We start from the raw sequence: 12359 nt of genomic DNA on the forward strand, positions 1-12359 counted from the left end.
AGAGGAATTACGTTTCTTTGATCAATAAAGATTGGGAATATGTGCGCTGTGATTTATCATAGAGACCATGCATTAATTGGCTTCTTGAATCAATGTGACAGTTTTGCCTTTGGAAACAGTAGCTGACGAGCTGTTCTCTTGCAGTTGTCATACAGAAATCCATTGTGCATATTGATATGTAGCTATTGTATTAGAATTTAAAGAAAGACAGATATTCTTGGAAAGTGTTTTAAAAGTGTTTCAAATAGTGTTAAGTTAATGTCAAACATTTTTTGCTCTTCAAAATAGCAAAACAATTGTTCAATATTGAGCTGTTAGACAAAGTAATTAATGATAACAACAAATCTAAGATGAAATGTTGAAGGATTATTATATTATGTTGAAATAGTGTTGCATTATTATATTAGGAGTCTGCATCCTTTGTAAATGCATTTGACAGGAAATTTGTACAAACGGAAAGACAATTTCATTGTATTCATATAGTTATTCCACAATTTTTTTTTTTATTTGTTAGTTGGAAACGTATTTCAGGAAAACAGATTCTGTAAAAATATTTTTGCAGAAAAAGGGAATGTGCTGATTAAATTAAAAAGACAGAAATTAGTGTTTTCAGAGAGACTGTGAAAAACAATTTTTTTGCAATGAATAAAGAACTGTTGGTGGAAATAGCATTGGTAGGGAAACAGTATTGCGATCAGATATAAAGGATGATGGTTAGTATAAAGGTCAACTTACATCCAGATGGGTAGGTATACTTACTATATACTCAGGGTAATTTCTTCGTTGAACAGACATTTCAGTTTTTTGAAATGCCAACCTACCAGTTTTTGATGATAGAAAATGACACAGATTTCATCACTTTGCTCAGAAATCTATTTCCAATCCTCATTCGAAATAATTTCTTCCTGTGAAGCTATTTCATTATGAAATGATGGATTTCCACTAACGGAGATATAAGGAATAATTGGAGTACTTTTATTGTTTGTTAGGATTTGATTTTGCCAATTGTAACAAACACAAAATCCATATTTTAAGACAAAAAAGGAGTCATATAACGATACTTGCTGCATCTATGTGTTTGCATGAGTAATGATCTGGGATGTACATAATAATATATGGCAATTATCGTATATTCCCGGTCATAAGACTATTTCGGCCATAAGACTATTTCGGCCATAAGACAAGGACCTACTTTTGGATAAAACATTTTTTCAGCTTGCCCAGACCATAAGTCAAGGGGCGGATAGATCTAGATGACCTGGTTAGGGTTGGATATCGTTAAGGACGAAGCGGTCCGATACCGATACCGATACCAACGAAACGATACGGTATTTTTAACGATACCGATACTGATACCAAGCTTTGAAGTACATCACATAAGCAATGATTTGGTTAGTATCAAATACACCGTTTTAAGTAGTTATACAGGAAAATTTGCTTTGATATATAAACATTTTAAGTCTGTTAATTTGATGTTGTACTAAAATTATGAAAGAGTAAATAAAATAAACATATTTTACAAACTAGAGTTTTCCAAAATAAAAAAAAGAGTAGATACGTCGCTCACTGTGCAATTTAAATCTAGGACTCACTGACTGTGTTAATGCTTGCTCTGCACTGACGAGAACTGTGAAATTCAATACTTACTAGCTTTCAAATTAACCCATTTAACAAGTCAGACTCGTTGTCACTCATGATAAATCTTCAACCAGGTTAACTAGTAATGTATTTAAATTGCAACATTTTTTCCAACACAATTTTCATTGAAAAAAAAACCTCAAAACGCTTGAAACAACCAGCAATAACGTATTTCTATTAGTTCGCGAAAACCGATGACTTGTTTACGTAGGTTACAGCTTAGTTTCGTAACTTTTTATTAAAATAGTTTTTTTTTTTTCATTTGTTTTGATAGAATATGACAAAGAGCAAAAAAATGTCGTATATTTTGCAATTAAGTATGATTCACGTAGTTTAAAACGACGGGAAAAGAAGTTTTTTATAATAATATTTAGCATACGAAATTATTCGCAAGGCCAGCTCTCCATGTTACTCGGAGCGGTGTCACAGTAAACAATGTCGATCGCGTTATAACTGTGTTTCAAATACTATTTGCTTATTTTCTGCTTTCTTTTGCCGCGGATTTGGTAATTATTTTGTTTATTTACTTTTATGGAAATACCGGAATCGGAACCGGTTCTTTACGAAACGGTATATACCGGTACTTTACGAAGTGATTATTCGGTACGGTACCGATACCGGGAACCGGTATCCAACCCTAGACCTGGTATAAATGCTGAACTTGTCAAGTGTAATGCTGGAACAATGGGGCTGGGCAGCGAAATTGTGCAACCAAATATTTATTTTGTAGTTTGTTCAAGCTGGGTGAAGCTGTTTTCATCTTGTCACCATCTTGAACAGACAATTTTTGGAAACTTAGGGAGAAACAACAATGCCTTTTAACAGCTACTATGGCACAAAATACTGTGAAAAACATTGGTTCCAATTCAAGTTATGTTTTTGTTTGCTATATTTCGCTCACGATCTTGGTTACATTTCCGCGATGTGAAAAACATTGGTTCCAATTCAAATTATATTTTTGTTAGCTGTATTTCGCTCACGATCTTGGTTACGTTTCCGTGATAAATTATTTGTGCTGAAATGGTGTTAAAGTGTATTGTTAGTTTTACAGTAAAGCATAGTATTTTACATAATTAAACAAACAAAAATAAAAAGTTAATTTCTTTATTACATGACATAATAACCAATTATGATTTTCCTTTATTAGTACTTTATCGTCGGTAATGGTATAGGACAGACGATGTACTTTGTGGTTAGTAATGGTATTAGATAAACATAGTACTTTATCATCTGTAATGGTATGGGATGGACATAGTACTTTATCGTTGGTAATAGTATGGGATGGACATAGAACTTTATTGTCGGTAATAGTATGGGATGGACATAGAACTTTATTGTCGGTAATAGTATGGGATGGACATAGTACTTTATTGTCGGTAATAGTATGGGATGGACATAGTACTTTATCGTCGGTAATAGTATGGGATGGACATAGTACTTTATCGTCGGTAATGATATGGGACATATATAGTACTTTGTGGTTGGTAATTGTATAGGATAAACATAGTTACTGTACTTTATCATCGGTAATGGTATTGGATAAACATAGTACTTATTGACGGTAATGGTATTGGCTGGACATAATACTTTATCGTCGGTAATTGTATTGGATAAACAAGTACTTTTATCATCGGTAATGGTATGGGACGGACATAATAATTATCATATGGTTAGTACTGATATGGGATAGACATGAAATGCTCAGTAAATTGGTATGGGATATATATTTTCAGGAACTTTGCATTTTTCCTTTTTGCACAGCAAGTTATAATAATGTGCGAAATGATATAGTAAATTATTCATGTTCCAAGGTAAGAGAATTGTCATATTCTGTCTGTGTGGAAGTAAATATTTTGCTGTTCCTTGAAATTATTCAACAGAATATTGCAGAATTCTTAAGAATGTCTATTTCTTATATCTTTGAAGTATAATTTTGAGATTAGCCAAGTATTTATAGGCATAAGTTGCTCATTAATCATCTTATAAATAGACCACCGCCTACAGATAATAATATATAATAATAAGAATATTATCACAACACTGTTCAGGTTATTTTTATGCCATCAGTACACTTATATTTTGTATGTCTAGGAAAAATACGAAGTTTCTCACTTTGAGGTTCGTTATATAGGACAAATATAATTTATCCTTGTAATATAGGAAGGCTAATGGACCTTTCAAATGCTTGATAGTTGCATTTGCCCATTTTTGTGCACCTGGTGTCCTTCCTCATTATTATACTTTAGTTAACTTGCAATGGCCTGGAAGGGTTGAGTAGCTTAGGCCAGAGGGTTTTTTATGCCCCCCCGAAGGTGGGCATATTAAAGTCGCACTGTCAGTCCATGTGTCTGTGTAAATTCTTGTCTGGGCTGTAACTGTCGTCCATAAAGGGATTTTGAAATAACTTGGCATAAATGTTAACCATAATGAGACGATATGTCTTGCGCAAGACCCAGACCCCTAGCTCTAAGGTCAAGGTAACACATCAAGGTTAAAGGTTAACATGGTCTGTTTCTTGTCCAGTCCTTAACTCTGCCATCGATGAAGGGATTTTAAAATTACTTGGCATAAATGTTCCCTGTAATGAGTTGATATGTCATGCACAAGACTTAGGCCCCTAGCCCCAAGGTCAAGGTCACGATTAGAAGTCAAAGGTTAACAGGTGTACGGTTGAATAAAAAAAACTATGTGTATGCAGTAGGGGCTGCTTTTTTCACTGGATAATCGTGAAATTTTATCAGAATGATCTTGATGAAATCTAGGTCAGGTTTGAAAATTGGTCATCTAGGGTCAAAAACTAGGTCACATGGTCAAATCAAAGAAAAAAACTTGTGTATGCAATAGGGGCTGCATTTTTCACTGGATATTTGTGGAATTTTATCAGATTATTTGTCTTGATCAAATCTAGGTCAGATTTGAATATAGGTCATCTGGGTTCAAAAACTAGGTTACCCGGTCAAATCAAAGAAAAACCTTGTGCATGCAATAGGGGCTGCATTTTTCACTGGATATTCATGAAATTTGATCAGAATGATTGATTTGATGAAATTAGGGTCAAAAACAAGGTCACCCAGTCAATTCAAAGAAAACCTTTGTGTATGCAATAGGGACTGTGTTTTTCACTGGATATTCATGAAATTTAATCAGAATTATTGTCTTGATGAAGTCTAGGTCAGATGCGAATATGGGTCATCTGGGATAAAAAACGAGGTCACCCAGTCAAATCAAGAAAAATCTTGTGCATGCAATGGGGGCTGCATTTTTCACTGGATATTCATGAAATTTGATCAGATTCTTCAGGTGAGTGACCCAGGACCATTTGGTCCTCTTGTTTAAATGATAATACCTCAGAACAACTAAGCACTTTATTTTGTTTTTATTTTTATCAGATGTCAAAAGAAAACATCACACTCGTATAAAGTAGGTTTTTTTAAAACCAATAATACCTGACAGCAAGTTCTTTGTACCAGGATTCCACATGTTATAAACAGCTGTTTTTTCCCAGTTATTGAAAACACCTCTGGCTGTTTTAGCAATTATATAGTGTCAATCTCGAAGGTATGCTGCTGTTAATTAATTCTGCTAACATTAAAAGTTGATCTTTTGTAAAAATAGTGTTATTGGAAAAAAACTAAGTTGGATATTTCTTAAGTTGGATTTCTGTTTTGATATAATATTTGTTAAATCTTTTTTTGTTTTTTTGTGTTTGTTCATTTTATAAAGGGGTAGCCCAGAAGTTGTATAAGTTATTGATTTTTGCAGAAATATGGTTACACTTTGTAATGTGAAAATAGTAAATTATAGTACATGTACTTATCGACTTTAACAGTTCAACCGAGAGGTTTAAAGTTTATAGTGTGCATGTTCTTTTGTTAAAGAGGTAGAGAGTGCTTAGTAGAATTGTGCTTGTGTAATTAAGTGACAGGAGTTAGTCAGTTTTGGGATAAAATAGGTGAAAAAAAAATCATGAGTGAAAAGAAAAAAGTTACGGTGATACAGTGTAAGGATTTAACTAGGTACAGTAGCTGTTTTGTTAGTTTGAATTAATGTACATGTATCTTAAGCTTGCAGAGTTATTTTGATAGGATAAACAGTTTTGGCTTTATATTTCATAGGGTTAAGAAAATCATTTATGTTAAAATGTTAAATACACATGTACATTTCTATATTAAATGGGTGTACAAATAGAAATAAATATTATTTTTTCTCAGTTAGGAAATAGGTTAAACAATTCATAGATTTGACCTTGGCTACCCAAAATCTGTAACAGTATAATTAGGACTGTTAAGACAAGACTGTTTTGCATTAAGCAGCACTATAGTCATCTTGACCATCATGTTGTATGCATTAATAAGTTCCATTGTCTTAGTTGATAATTGAGCTGACCTTTATCATTACATCTGTTTAGCAAATCACTGAATTATTAGCTACTAGGGATTGACATGTACTGTAATATCACTGAGAAATAGAGATGTGTACAATACCAATATCAGCAGTCTGTAATGTCTGTGAACAATTATCTTTGTATATAATGTAGCTGAGTCCACATTTTTTTTGCAATGAACAAACACAAGTTTTTGGTATCAAAATCCAATTTTTGATGATAGTGTTCATCTATATTTGTCATAGGTTTAATTATCTAATTAACATAGTAGAACTTATTGTTTGAATCCATTGTTTGTGATTATCTCCCTTTATTGCTCTGACAGAGTAAGTTCATTGTGCAGTACTTTTCTAATCATGCAATATCCATATTTTCTATTCGTCCATCTGCTTTATCTGTTTTTCATCATAAAAGTAAAAAAGCTGTATGGAATTTTAAACACTAAAAGTCAGCACAGCCCTGTTCTGAATTCTGTATACAAAAAATTTATCGAAGATGCTGTATATTTACATACTTATTTACAAAAAATATTCATGGAAACTTTCCTAAGAGAAATGCTGTAAAACATAGGAACATATAAGACATAAAATATTCAGTTTAAAATGTTTTAATGTAATAACTATATAAGTATAAATTTCAGAAATCAGACCAAATGCTATTTGGAACTTACACAATGGGATGATTTGCTTAACCAGCAAAACAACTGTCCATATAAGTTATAAGCTTACTGAATGGCTTCCCAGTCAATAGTCAATTTGCAAACCTATTGCCTCAGGTCTGAAGGAAATTGAGCGAGGGCCAATAGCTTTGACTGTAGACTGGCAAGTCATTCAAAAAGTGTTTATTACATGACATTAGAATTTTTTTTTACAGTTTTATTTTTAAATTTTTGACTTTGTAGCCCAGTATGCATTAGTAGAATATAGTTTATGTTGGGTATAATGTCGCACGGAGACAAGTTAGGTCATATGGCGACTTTCCAGTTTTGATGATGGAGGAAGACCCTAGGTGCCCCTCCATGCATTATTTCATCATGGGCAAAGTCTGAATATTTTTTTAAAAAACATTTAAATCGAAAGTTATGGGTTATTTGGTAACTATGTAAAGAATTTCAAATAGGAGAAATAACGATCAAATCGCGGCGGGTAGTCAGCAGGTTATATGTCCAGCCGCAGAGTACCTGTGTTCCCCACATGAAGATTTTAATGCCCTGAGTGAGGCTCGAACCCATATCTGCGAGGGGCATTAAAAGTGATTCGAAGCCAGCGATCTTAACCACTCAGCCACGGAGGCACCACAGGTAGAATAATTATAGACTTATTATATTGCACAAAGAATGGACTTGCAATTTATATAAGGAGTCTGTATTCAACAGTTGTTTACTGGGCTTAGAAGTAAGTCAAAAATTTAAAAATAAAACTGCAAATTGATTTCTGTTCTCATGTAAACACTTAACTGAACTGAATTGACCGTTTTGACTACTGACCCTCAAGTCATTCTGTAAATGTATAGTAAAAAGTGTACATATGTGATTTAGATTAAGGGGACGCATACTTTGAAATTAGAAAAAAGTGGGTGGGGTATTATAAAATTTACCTGCAAAAAAGTACAAGGTTTTGGTAAATGAAATGAATACTGTTTCAACTGTTATAAGTACACAAAGGATTGCTCACTAAAATAAAAATGAGAAAAACTGAAACAAGAAAGTTATTGTTGAATTACGTAAGACTTTGTTTACATTCAAAGTCAACAATAAGGACTTTTTGGTGCGAAAATAATAGTGCTTCACTTTGTCTAAACATTTATCAATGTCCTACAGATTCTAATTTAAAGAAAGAATGTGAAATAAGTTCACTGTCTTGCTTTTCATTTCGCATATGTGAGCTAAAACACATTATTTAGTTTGTTTACAAAGTAGTGCATAAGAAAAGATACGGTGGTCAAGGAATGCCACATTACAAAACTAAAAGAGTATATTCCCCTTAATACATTAAACATTTATCGTTACAGAAGTCTAGTGGCTTACAATAAAGGCCTAGAAATGTTGCCATTATTAATTTTTAACTTGGTATTCATGAACTACAATGCACTTAAATATCAAAACCCATTCAACAAACTTTTGAAAATGTATTGTCTTAAAAATCCCTAAAATAAGGTATGAAATTTGGTTGAGAGGTCCAATCAATGTGTATATGTGCAAAAGCAACATTCTAATCTTGTTCACAAAAGTTACTAATAAACAGTAGGAATGTCAATGATCAAAACTGGACGAATATACAGTTATCCTCACTTTAATGTCATTTATAATTTGTCCTTGAATTCTCCACCATACTTTTCATAACTCTGTTTGCACGAGTTGCACGAGAATGCTGTCATTCACGTAAAAAAACGGGGTCAAATAAGTTGTAAATGCAGTATCATCTAAACGTAATTAATGGATTATGCAGTTCAAGATAAACTTTATCTCATATCGTAACGAACATGTATAATGTTGTAACAACAACTTTACTTACACTGATTTAAGTAGCAGTCGGTCTATAAGTGACTTTATTGATTCATTTTGTGTTTTGTTATTGTCAAAAAGTATAACGGGAGTGCCTCACAACTGAAGCGGAAACCAGTTTGATGCACAAAGTAGTCCACTGTAAGTAATATTATTTGACGAATGTCCACAGAAATTAATAATTTTCTAATATTAAAGATGAATATCTGAATAGGATTCATTATTTGATAAGAAATTATAATCATCGACATGTTTTTTTAAAAATCGTACACGTGCTGACACCTAAGTTGTCTCCCGTTGTTTATTAGAGTTACCTTTCGTCCGGCGCAGTAATACATTTGCAGTGAATCGCCGAGAAGTCGTGGGAAAATTAAAAACCATGTAAACAAACTAAAATTAACCACCTTTTCAAGATGAATTTCAAGTGATCGACATTATGCATTTAACCCGCCTGACCTGTGTAGCATCTTAGATATCTGTTCTAAGGTATTCATTGTGTAGAATGTCATGTTATGCCCTTGCAATGCTAATCCCACTCTGATTTTTTTGTTTACATTTTTTATCAATGAGAAATATGGCGTCCATCCCGAGATGAACAGACGTGGCGTTAAATTTTTACATGTTTAAGCAAACCTGGTGTGTTAGAAAGAAAATCTCATCCCTTCAACATTATTTGGAATACTGTTATTGTAAAAAACCTGTATTTTCCTTATACAAAAGCTTAATATTTTGTGTTGAATGTACTTTCACAAAGACCTCTGTTTTCCTATTACATTCATAGTACCACATTCTTGTCCACAAAATACTGAATATTACAGGTGTCCATCAGTATTATATCAGTTTAGGAATATGTTTTTTATTTTCCCACCATCTATTTCTTGAATATGCACCCCTTCCGCATTGCTGTATGAACTGTGAATGTAGCAGTATGCGTCCCCTTAAAGTTATTCTAAAAGAGCTTGCTAAGAGAGCCTCTGTGGCTAACTGCTTAAGGTTTAACTGACTTTTAACCGCTTTTTCCTCTCCGATGTGGGTTTGAAATTGACCTTAGGGTGTAGAATTCTTCATGTGAGGAAGCCATCTGGCAGGCTTACCGGTGCCCATCCATGCTTGAAATAATGTCTTTTCATGAAGTACTACCAGCTCCAAAACACAAGTCAAGAGATGAGAATAACCGATTGTAGATGATAATTTTCATCTGTCAAATCGTCATGGAGAAACTTTAGCTTGCCCATGGCTCAAACTTATGTCCCTATTATCCTCTCTGCTGGACTAAGTGGGCAGGAGGAAGATGAAATTGAAGTTCATACAGGTAATAATAAGGCCACACCAAAAGTTGTTCATCAGCCAGTGAAAATTAATTTAAACATTTGTATTTATGGAAAACTGGAGCAACTGAAGAGCTTAATTAGTCTAAAATAAATTAAGAAAATAAAATTAAATTGAAACTAATATAACTTTTAATAAAGAAAGAATAAGATACAACAAGAGCTGTCATAGGACAGAAACGCTCAACTATTCAACAGCCTTGTCAATTGAATGAATACAAAAGTTGAAAAAGGGGCATAATTTTGTAAAAATGGGAAACAGGCTTATTGAACCTGCACAGTGCTTATCAGCTCATGACAGTGGACAAGTGTGTGAAGTTTCAATCCATTCCCATTAGTGGGCACTGAGATACCAGCTTACATATAAGAATTTAACCAAAAACTGCTAAGTTGTAAAAGGGGCATAATTTTGAAAAAAATGCGAAGTAGAGTCATGGGACCTGCATAGTGCATGTCAGATCATGACAGTGAACAAGTGTGTGAAGTTTCAATCCATTCCCATAAGTGGATACTGAGATACCAGCTTACATACAAAAACTTAACCAAAAACTGCTAAGTCGAAAAAGGGGCATAATTTTGGAAAAAATGCAAAGTAGAGTCATGGGACCTGCACAGTGCATGTCAGATCATGACAGCAAACAAGTGTGTGAAGTTTCAATCCATTCCTATTAGTGGGTACTGAGATACCAGCTAGTTTACATACAAAACTTTAACCAACAATTTCTAAGTCGAAAAAGGGGCATAATTTTGTAAAAAAGGAAAGTAGAGTTATGGAACCTATGCAGTGTAAGTCAGTTTATCACAGTGAACAAGTATGTGAAGTTTTAATCCATTCCCATTAGTGGTTACTGAGATACCAGCTTACATAAAAAACTTAACCAAATCATGACATGGACGCCGACACGGGTGAGTCCAATAGCTCTACTTTCTTTGAATAGTCCAGCTAAATATAGTTTCGCGCTCTGCCCATTTGTTTTGGCTGTTACGACATTGTATCAAAGAAAATAAGAATCATTCACCAGTGAATGATAGAAAATCACAATGAAGTGAGTGGAAAAATATAATAACATATAACATGTATAATAGAATATGGTATATGGTTGAAAATTTTATTATGAAATATATAAGATGCAACAATGCATAAACTTAAATCATAATAATGACATAGACTTGAATATTTAATGTAAAACATTAAATCATGGTGAAAAATTATCCTGCATTTTTTCCTTGATCTTTTCATGGTTTAAATTTTGTGAAGTAAAGAATCAGTTAAGGTCTGAAATCAGCCCTGTTGAGAAATTCATGAACAGTTCATGAATAATCCTTGAACTATTCCAGAACTTTGTTCATGAACAGTTCACGAATAGTTTGTGAAAGTTAGTGAACTACAAATTGGACTTTTTGTGGCATAAAAAATTCATGGACTTGGCGTGGTTCATCAGGTTCATGAACTAGACTGGTTCGTCAAATTCATGAACTGGATGTATTCATCAAAGTTCATGAATTTGATGAACCAGAAATTTGTGAACTTTATGAACAGTTCATGAATAATTCTTGAACTATTCGTGAACTATTCATGAACAGTTCATCAACTACAAATGGGACTTTTTGTGGCATCAACTATTCATCAAGTTGATGAACCATATATAGTTCATGAACCAGGGGTTCATGAACTGAAAGTAACAAGATAAATGGAAAGTTGATGAACCCAGCTGAATTAGAAACAGTGATTTTGACAATAGTGACGTTACTATAGCAACTGCCTGATAAAGCCTGTCTGAGAAAAGCAGGCTTTCTCAGGTCAGTGACTTGAGAACACTTTGTACTGTTTAAACCTGTGATTAAATCCAAGGACATCCGATTGTGTCCATTTTGCAAAACAATTTTAATACAATTTCTAGATTTTCACCCCGTCGTAGATCTGTTTTTTCCACAAGATATCCACACAAGAAAACGAAAAGAAAAAGGGGTGTTGAATGGTTTGAAATGAAATACAAGTCAACTGAAATCATGGTACCCTCATTGCCGCATTTCAGAAAGCAAACTGTAAAATAAATACGCTGCTTTCATTTTCAAGCAAACAACTCGAATGCATGAAAAGTTTTTATTTCATGTGAAATTCATTTCATGAGTTAAATAATGCGCATTTTGCTCCCGGTTGACTCGAAAATGCAGGAAAAATGGGAAAATCAGGATCAATTTGTTAGATTAAACATATTTCATTCACAGTAATGCATGTACAAAGTTAAAACATACATCATAGTTTGAACAAGGTAAGTAGGAAAAGATAAGAATGAAAGTCACATAGTCTTAAAGAATTCTTCTCTGATTAATCTATTAGAGACTTCTTTCGACCGAATCACGGAAGCACATTTTTCACCCAGTTACTACTATATACCATATGGGTTTTGTTGGTCTCATAATTATTTTATGACGATATCTGTCGGTATAATAAAATATTGCATTCGATAATGTGACATGAAAATCGTTCACCCCTCTGAACAAG

At 33.4% G+C, this 12359-nt stretch overlaps 1 protein-coding gene across 3 annotated transcripts in view; it reads left to right on the forward strand.

Annotated features, from left to right (window-relative positions):
* Nucleotides 1-608: 608 nt before the first annotated feature.
* The window catches only part of LOC123558312 (solute carrier family 4 member 11-like), a 95501-nt gene continuing 83750 nt past the window's right edge, over nt 609-12359 (forward strand). The window contains exon 1 of one of the 3 annotated variants that reach the window (XM_053543254.1): nt 609-745. In XM_053543254.1, the coding sequence (XP_053399229.1) occupies nt 708-745 (38 nt within the window). In that variant the 5' untranslated portion in view covers nt 609-707. Of the gene's footprint in view, nt 746-5098; nt 5197-5356; nt 5655-12359 lie in introns of those variants that run through there. The other 2 variants (XM_053543256.1, XM_053543253.1) reach the window with 2 other exon arrangements.

This window comes from Mercenaria mercenaria, chromosome 5 (assembly GCF_021730395.1).
Source record: "Mercenaria mercenaria strain notata chromosome 5, MADL_Memer_1, whole genome shotgun sequence".
NCBI lineage: Eukaryota > Metazoa > Mollusca > Bivalvia > Venerida > Veneridae > Mercenaria > Mercenaria mercenaria.